Source organism: Emys orbicularis, chromosome 1, assembly GCF_028017835.1.
Source record: "Emys orbicularis isolate rEmyOrb1 chromosome 1, rEmyOrb1.hap1, whole genome shotgun sequence".
NCBI lineage: Eukaryota > Metazoa > Chordata > Testudines > Emydidae > Emys > Emys orbicularis.
The window spans coordinates 98,659,401-98,668,654 of NC_088683.1; the positions used below are offsets into that span (position 1 = coordinate 98,659,401).

Below are 9,254 nucleotides of genomic sequence, written 5' to 3' on the forward strand. Positions count from 1 at the left end.
AGAGTGTGTTCGTGCAGAGACATTGGGTGACCAGGAGAGAGGCTGTGGCCTCCCTGTGCTGATGATGTGTGCTCCCGGGGTCCACCATGCTCAGCATTGGGAAGGGCCCGATGGGCGCCCTGGCACAGGCTGCAGAAGTGAGAAAAACAAACCCAGACTGGCCAGTGGGAGCAAAATTCTTGGCCAGCTTAAGGCTTTTGAGAGAAACTCACAAGACAGCCCCTGCCTCTCCCCCCAACTCCCCCTGCCTTTGTTCTGGCCACACCATATAGGTACAGAGCCCTAATCTCTCTGGCATGCAAATACCCTACTGCTCTAGGGTATTAAAAAATCTGTCTCCTCGACAGCTCAAAAAGAGGGTGCATGTGGGGGGGGGGGGATGCGGACTGTCTGCAGTGTGCTTGCAGGGAGCATGCATGGTGTTATATAGCATGTCTAGGCCCCAACCCAAACGAAAGCCCTGTTGTGCTAGGCACTGTGCAAACACAGCTTGAGAGACAGACCCTGAAGAGCTTCCAGCCTAACTAGACAAGGCAGTCAACGAGTGGGAGGGGAGCCAGGCACAGAGGAGAGGTGAGGGGACATGCCCAAGGTCACCCAGCAGGTCAGTGGCAAAGAGCTTGGAATAGCGCCAGGTCTCCTGCCTCCCACTCCAGTGCCTTAGCCACTAGCCCATGCTGCAGCTCCATGTGATGTGGGGGCAGAGGTCAGAGAAGGTGGGAGTAAATACTGGCACAAGTGAACTTAAACACTTCAACAGGCAATGGTGGAGCGCCGGGCGGAAGGCTGGAGCTGCCATTGTAACCATGTGTCCTGTATGCTCTTCTCCTGCAGCTCTTGGAGATCTGTGTCTACTGCACGCTCTCCCCCGCCCCCAACCCCCGCTTGGCTTTGGGTCCCCTCCCCCAAATTAGAAAATGGGGAGGTCTGACCCGGAGGAGGGCCAGCTGCCAGCTTCGGTGAAGCCCCCAGATGGTGGCTGGGGCTGGATAGTGCTGCTGGGCTGCTTTGTGATCACCGGCTTCTCCTACGCCTTTCCTAAGGCCGTGAGCGTCTACTTCAAGGAGCTGATGCATGACTTCCACGTGGGCTACAGCGACACAGCTTGGATCTCGTCCATCATGCTGGCCATGCTGTATGGCACGGGTGAGAATGCTAGCGTGAGCCCGGCCCCCTTCCAACAATCCCCCCACCTTAGCCCTCCCACGCTCAAACACGTACTCGGCACAGAGTGGACGCCTCCTTTGGGTCTTTAACTGTCTCTTTATGCTTCCCAACCCTCCTCTGCACTAAAACCAAATGGGAAGTTGGGGCAGGGTGACAGAGACCTCTAGAGACCTCTGTCCCCAGCACCCCTCCCAGAAGGGGGATGAGCATGTAATGTTGCTGATTTATGCCCCCACGTCCTCCATGCCTCAGACATCCCCTATGTCTCCGCGGGCACCCTGAAGATCTCTTTGCCTGCTCATCAGCTCCATTCCTTGGTCAGCCAGAGGGGGTCCCTCTCTTCCCTTTTGCTGCCCTCACTGAAACTGAGTGTAGCTGTCTCCATGTTACACCGAGTCTCTCCTTGCCCCGTGGAAAGAAGGAATCAAAGCCAGGTCTGCCTTGTGGCAGTGCGGAGCCAGGGCTACTCTGTCTGGACCCTAGAGCTGACGCTCTACCTCCAGAGCAGAGCTGATGGTGAGGGAGGGAGATTTCCTTTGGCCTCAGCATTCTGCATTCACGTGCTGCAGGTGAGTGGAGAAGTCACTCAGTTGTAGCTGCCCTAACTCCTTGTTTTCTCTGGTTCTCACTGGCTGCTTTGCTTCCATTCAGGGCCTGTGAGCAGCATCATGGTGAACCAGTTTGGGTGCCGGCCTGTGATGCTTGTCGGTGGGCTCCTGGCATCTTCCGGTATGATCCTAGCCTCCTTCACCACCAACATTATTGAGCTGTACCTGACAGCTGGCATGCTGACAGGTGAGAGCCCTATGGAGGGGGAGCGCTGCAGCTGTGGGAGTGCACCCATCGGATCCCAGCAGCTTGGGGCTGGGGGTGGGAGGATGACATAGGCAGGGATAGAGACAGAAGGGACATAGATGATGTCTAACTACCATGGTGACTGGAGATATGTATATATGTGAAGGCAGAGAGGGGAGGGAGAGATGGGGGGGGGGTGTTTATAGAGAGGCCCTGTCTGTGCGTCCACTGGATCTGTGTGAGCAAGACACATGCTTAAATGCAGTTCAGGCTGGCAAGCTGCTACCTGAGGGAGACAAGGCAGAGCGAGGAGTTGTGAGGAACACTGGCAGGGATGATGGAGAAATAAAGGGGTCTAAGTCCATGGAAGGATTACATGGCCATAGGGGAGAGAAGTGGAGACTGAGCGAGAAACACACAGCTTCATGACATGGTTTTTTCCCCCCCCTTTGCTCTGGAGAAACAGTTTGGTTGCTAAGGGAAGAGGCTTTTCTCCTTACTGTGGATGTGCTCAGGGAGCCGACGTGGCTGTTGGGAGGACAGCCTGCCATGGCAGCAGCTTTATGGCACTGGCTCTTGAGGCTGGAGGAGGCAAGAGGAGGGGTCCGGGCGGTGACTGAGACTTCTGCCTGCCTCCATCTGGAGCGGCATAGATGGAATCAGAGCTGGCCCAGGGACCTCAGTGTCCAGGACCCTTGTTCTCTGGCTGGCAAAGGCTGAGAGCACTGTGAGGACAATCTGCTCAGAACTCAGTGGCTGGCGGGAGAAGCACCTTAAGGTCTGGCTCATCAATTGATTTAGCAAGATTGGATGGGCTAGAGAGGGAACTCCACACAGCCGTCTTCATACAGAGGCAGAGTCATTGGGGCATGGGGTGGGGGGAAACCACTGAGCTCTGAGGGGGCGCGTGGGAAGAGACACATGCACTAGGAGGAAGAAGAACCCATAATAACAGAAAAAAACCCGCTGGTCCATTAATATTTTCTCTTCTGGATGCAATCTGACAATGGAACAGCCTGAGGTGGGGGTCACAGTGGGACTGATCAAGAGTTTAAAGGGTAATAGCCCAAGTAAGGTGATGGTGGAGCAGTCCTGATACAGGCTCTCAGGGAAGGCCTGCCAGTTAGAATGGGGTAGCCAAAGGCAGGTGGCAGTGGGCGGGTCCCAGTGCAATGTAAGCTCTTTGGGACCTAGCCCTGCCTCTGCCTATGAGTTTCATACAGTAAGTCATGTGGGAGAGTCTAAGACTCGGGAAGAGAATTAAACTACATGATGGAGTCTTTGGGCTAGGTGTGTGCGTGCAGAATCTCTGAGAGGTTTGCATTTGTTGTGGTCCTCTTGTCTCTGTTGTCTCACACCCATTACTCTCTCCATCTTCTCCTTCCCCTACCCCTGCCCACAGGTCTAGGAATGGCTCTGAACTTCCAGCCCTCCCTGATCATGCTGGGCACCTACTTTGACAAACGTAGACCTCTGGCCAATGGGCTTGCTGCAGCTGGGAGCCCTGTCTTCCTCTCTGCCCTCTCTCCGCTGGGGCAGGTCTTGCTTGAGAAGTTTGGCTGGCGAGGAGGATTCCTCATCATGGGGGGTTTGCTGCTCAATTGCTGCACCTGTGGAGCAGTCATGAGGCCTCTCGAGGCAGGCATGAAGCGGAAGATGGAGAGAGTTCAGGACAAATATGAAGCCAAGGAGATGCTGCCCATTGGGGAAAGGGCAGAGGAGGCCATAAGCACCATTGAGGGAGCCAAAAAATCAAAGAAAACCAAGAAGCAGCAGCAGCCCAGGAAAGGGAAGAAGCTATTGGATTTTTCTATCTTCTCCAACCGGGGGTTTGTCATTTACTCCATTGCTAAGTTCATCATGGTCTTGGGTCTCTTTGTGCCCCCCATATTGCTGGTCAACTATGCCAAAGACATAGGAGTGCCAGACACAGAAGCTGCCTTCCTGCTGTCCATCATTGGCTTCATAGACATCTTTGCCCGCCCTTCCTGTGGGATGCTAGCCGGGATGAAGTGGATGCGTCCCCATGTCGCCTACTTATTCAGCTTTGCTATGCTCTTCAATGGCCTGACAGACATCTGCAGCGCCAGGGCTAACACCTACACAACACTGGTCATCTTCTGTATCTTCTTTGGCATCTCCTACGGCATGGTGGGTGCATTGCAGTTTGAGGTGCTCATGGCCATTGTTGGATCCCAGAAGTTCTCCAGTGCCATTGGGCTGGTCCTGCTCATCGAAGCCATTGCTGTGCTCATTGGGCCACCCTCAGCAGGTATGTTTGTGCTTGAGAGAGCTGTCGGTCACCCAGCTGCCCTCCTGGCCTGACACTGGGACTCTTGACCAACAGGGTAACACTAATGGTTAAGTCCTCTCAAGAATTTGGAGGCATCCAGACATTTTAACTGCATATTTCTAGCTCTAACTTTTGATTGGTGGAATGGTATCCGTAGTCATCCAATTGCATCCTAGATATCAGGGCGGGGTGGGGTGGCATCAGTACCTGGCATCTGAAGGGTTCATGAGGCTGCACCTCTTTAATTCCTTGAGGGAGAGGACATCTAAGCAGATAACTGAAGAACTGAAAGGAGTTGAACAGTTCAACTCCTATTTTTAGAGAGGAATGAATGAGGGACTATTTCATTGCCTCTGTTTGCACAAGTGTGGGGAAAAGGTACCCCTGCTTTATTATGTGTGTGTGGGGGTAATACACACTTCGCTCTTTTTTTCTTTTAATCAGTTTTTCACAAAGTATACAAAACACTGAGCTGGTTTTTCATTTAAATTGTCTCTATAAAAAAAAGACCATCTGAAATGAAGAATCTGAGTCCAACCCAATTCACCACAAAACTGATATAACCGGTGTGCTGAGAGATTCTTCTTGTGAATTCTAGTAGTTTTGCTCATAAAAAAATTAGCAGCTACGAGCATTTAGTTAGGGCTACCTATAGTGGGATCTACCCCCAGCGTCCCTTAATCCTGACCAACAGCACCCCCTGCTATTGCTTTGCATGGGTAAGAAGAGAAGGTTATGTTGTTGTTAAAGCCTGGCAAAAACCATTTGTGAACATTAATGTGACTAAAACCAGCAGCTTCTCATTAGTATTCACAGCCCTTCTGCTTTGTTGCTGTGCATATTCATGAGCGTGACTATTTTTGTTTGCAGAAAGCACGAGTCTCATGAATGTTTGTAGCAATACATCCCTGCCAGAATTGTGCACAGGGCTATCTCCAAATCTTTTTTTAGAGAGAAGATTCAAAGTCTTTCCTTCAATAAGGGAGTGGTGCAGGGGTGTTGGAACAATTTGCATAGTGGGGGAGCTGAGAGCCATTGAACCAAACTGTAAACCCTGGATATGATGGAAATCACTTCAAACCAGGGGGTGCGGCAGCACCCCTAGTTCCAGCACCTATGGAGTGGCAATAATATGTAACTACTAGTGAATAGTTTGTTCCCTTGGGAGGGAGTAGCTTGCATAAAGTGTCTGAGGAACGTGACCAGTCCTTGTCAAAGTCTATTAGTGGATAACGTGCAAACAGGAAAACAAGGGCAAATTTACTGAATAATTTATTCGCTGAGGCATCTCTGGTGTATTGTAGGCAAATGCCTACCAGGGCCCAGACTGACATCCCCCTCCCCCTGCTCCTTTCCTTAAGCCAAAATTTGAACCCATAGCTCCAGCCATGACACGGCAGTGCATGAAACACAGCATGAATGAGCTCCTCCCCATGCTGTGCCAACCATAGAATCATAGAATATCAGGGTTGAAAGGGACCTCAGGAGGTCATCTAGTCCAACCCCCTGCTCAAAGCAGGATCAATTCCCAACTAAATCATCCCAGCCAGGGCTTTGTCAAGCCTGACCTTAAAAACCTCTAAGGAAGGAGATTCCACCACCTCCCTAGGTAACCCATTCCAGTGCTTCACTGCCCTCCTAGTGAAATAGTACAGGAGTACTTGTGGCACCTTAGAGACTAACAAATTTATTTGAGCATAAGCTTTCGTGGACTACAGTCCACTTGTCCAAGCTAGACCTCCCACACTGCAACTTAAGACCATTGCTCCTTGTTCTGTCATCTGCCACCACTGAGAACAGCCTAGCTCCATCCTCTTTGGAACCCCCCTTCAGGTAGTTGAAGGCTGCTATCAAATCCCCCCTCACTCTTCTCTTCTGCAGACTAAATAAGCCCAGTTCCCTCAGCCTCTCTTCATAAGTCATGTGTCCTAGCCCCCTAATCATTTCCGTTGGCCTCTGCTGGACTCTCTCCAATTTGTCCACATCCCTTCAGTAGTGGGGGACCAAAACTGGATGCAATACTCGAGGTGTGGCCTCACCAGTAACGAATAGAGGGGAATAGTAACTTCCCTCGATCTGCTGGCAATGATCCTACTAATGCAGCCCAATATGCCGTTGGCCTTCTTGGCAACAAGGGCACACTGCTGACTCATATCCAGCTTCTTGTCCATAGTAAACCCTCAACTAGTACAGAGGCTCCCAAAGTGGGGTCCCCAGCCCCTGTAGGTTACATGGGGATCCATCTCTTGAGCCAGGGTCAGAATGTGCCAGAACAGCATTCCCGCATTTTTGCTGCATGGAGGACACCATTTTGTTCTCCAGATGGCATCCTCCGCACAGCGTGACCTCTCACACACCATGCATAAGTGAGAGCTCACACTGGCCGGGGTGTTCCAGTCACACCAGAAATGATAGGGGTCCGGGACACTTAGTAAGATGCCAAAGGGGTCGTTTGGGAACCACTGCACTAGAGCCTCTGAAGGCAAAAGCAAGGGAGGTTTAGGTTAGACATTAGGAAAATCTTTCTGTCAGGGAGGTTAAGCACTGGATCAAATTACCTAGAGAGGCTGTGGAATCTCTGTCACTGGAGGTTTTTAAGAGCAGGTTGGACAAACACCTGTCAGGGATGGCCTAGATAATACTTAGTCCTGCCTCAGAGCAGGGAACTGGACTTGATGACCTCTTGCGGTTCCTTCCAGTCCTGCACTGATTGTGGGGAGGAAAGGACCAGACCTATGGCTTAATTTGGGTCACTGTGAGAACCCTCACTAACAACAGTAGTACCTGGCTCCTCTTCTCTGATCCAAACAGGAACACGCTTATTTCCCACGGGGAGTAGCAGGCCCAAGCAGGTGGACGCTGGCCCACTTCAGGGAGATTTCTGAAATAGATTGTGAGACAGAGGTAATGATTCATGGGGCTTAATGAAGCAGCTGTGGTGGCAGGGGAAGGGGACATTAGCTCAGCATTGCTGGTGGGCCTGTCAGTATCCAGAGCTTGGTGATATGACAGCCAAAAACGCAAAGGGGGGGGGGAGAAACAGGCCTTTATTGAATATTGTGTGCAGCACTGGAGCAGCTCCTTTCAAGGAAGGAACATGGGAGAAATGGCAATAGAAAGAAAAGGGAAGGAGGAGACCATGAGGGGATCTGAACAGCCTGGAGAGGGAGAGATGCTTTGTCTCCTCTCCATTTATGCACAGAATTTAAGGCCAGAAGGGACAGGTCTAATCTGACCCCCTGTATAACGCTGGCCTGAGAGCCTCACCCAGTTACCCCTGCACTGAGACCAATAACGTATGCTTTAGTCAAACACATCTTCCGGAAAGGCATCCAGTCGTGATTCGAAGAGGGTTACGGTTATTTGGGTAAGTCAATACAGAATGGTGGAGAGGGACAAGGACAATAGTGGGATGAGAGAGGGACCTAGGGTACTGCAGCAATGAAGCTGGGACCATCTTTATATGTTGAGAGCAGTTGTTTGTAAAATAGGATAACCAGGGAATAGCTGTCACCGTGGCAGAATGGAACTGTGGCTAAGCTTATGTGTTCAGCCTATGCCAAGCAGAACAGAATCTAGCCCATGATGCCTGGCAGCTGTAGGGGCCTGATGGTGGGGGAAGCTTGAGTCTGTTGGTAAATGCAGTTGATTTGACTCAAGGGAGCAGAAACAGAGTGGGAAGAAAGTAACAGTGTCACTTTGCTTGCATAACCCTACTTAGCTGCTACTTGGTCTGCAGGTTCGAGGGGATGACAGGGCTTGCTGTGTGTTAAGATTTGCCCCCTACTATTCCCTACTCTTTACCCAGCCTGGAGTCACATATAGGGTCCCACCACACACACAGGACAATCCTGACTTTCACAGAGTTATCCCATGAGCCCTAACTTGTGAGACAATTCAAAGGTCCCCCAATATTGGTTTCAAGCATTATGCCGCAGCATTGCATGTGATTCCATTGCCTCTTCTGAGTCGTCATACTGTGATGATGGGAAGATGGACTGGAGCAGTGTCAGACCACATCAGCACGGTCTCATGATTATTTAACACTTACAGAACAAAGGCAAATTAGTAGCTACAAGCAGTGTCACAGACTCACCTCTTGGAGCACATCCTGTCTGTTTTTCTCAGCCAACACAGAATGGCTTTCTGTTGTATATTGTCCAGGGTTTTGTCCAGTGTAATTCTGAATATCCCAATAAGGCTTCAGTCTCTTTCCTTAGGAAATTATTCCCCAGCCACAGAGAGCTCATTGAGGTGCTGATCTCAGCGACTTCCATGTCATTGGAAAAGACTTGCTGACAGTCTAACAGTAATTATTTCTCATTTGACTATCAGGACGCTTGGTGGATGCATTCAAGAACTACGCAATCATCTTCTACCTGGCTGGCTCAGAGGTTGTACTCTCCTCCCTCTTCCTGGCCATGGCCACCTACTGCTGCCTGAATCAGGGGAAGAAGACACCCCAGCCAGAGAAGACCCCTTCGGTAGGGGGTGGCAGTGATACCGAAGAGGCAGAGTCAGATGCGCAGGAAGTGGAGGATCATGCTGGTGACAACCACCACCTGTCCCACAGCACCAACACTGCTGTCGTCATGGACAGCGATGCGGTGAACCACGTAGCAGAGGACCATAGTGCAGATGGGGCCGAGCAGCCTGCGGATGAGGGGGCAGTGCCAGTCCCAGGTGAATGCAACTCTGGCCAGACAGTGGAGAGAGAGAGATTTTAGCAAGTGAAAAGCCAGGACTAAGAGCCAATGCTAAAGTGTGTGACTGGCCTGGTTTGGAGACAAGTATATGGGGGAAGGAATATGGGTTGGAAGGGGAGAGTGTGCTGGGGAAGAAGGGGGAGCTGCAAGGAACAAGAGACCGATTCCAAGAATAGCAGAATTTTTATATATATAATGTCTGTGTAACAGTATACTGCAAATACACTGATGTATTCAACACAGGCCCAAAGACATTGAAAACCAGCCTCCCCTACAAACTGTCCCTGGGAAAT

The 9,254-nt window shown here is 50.9% G+C and overlaps 1 protein-coding gene across 1 annotated transcript; it reads left to right on the forward strand.

Annotated features, from left to right (window-relative positions):
• The first annotated feature begins 917 nt into the window (after positions 1–917).
• SLC16A8 (solute carrier family 16 member 8) lies at positions 918–8,982 on the forward strand. The gene is made up of 4 exons (XM_065397491.1): positions 918–1,146; positions 1,819–1,962; positions 3,365–4,234; positions 8,591–8,982. Exons 1-4 carry the CDS (start codon positions 918–920, stop codon positions 8,980–8,982), a joined length of 1,635 nt encoding a protein of 544 aa, XP_065253563.1.
• Positions 8,983–9,254: the final 272 nt, after the last annotated feature.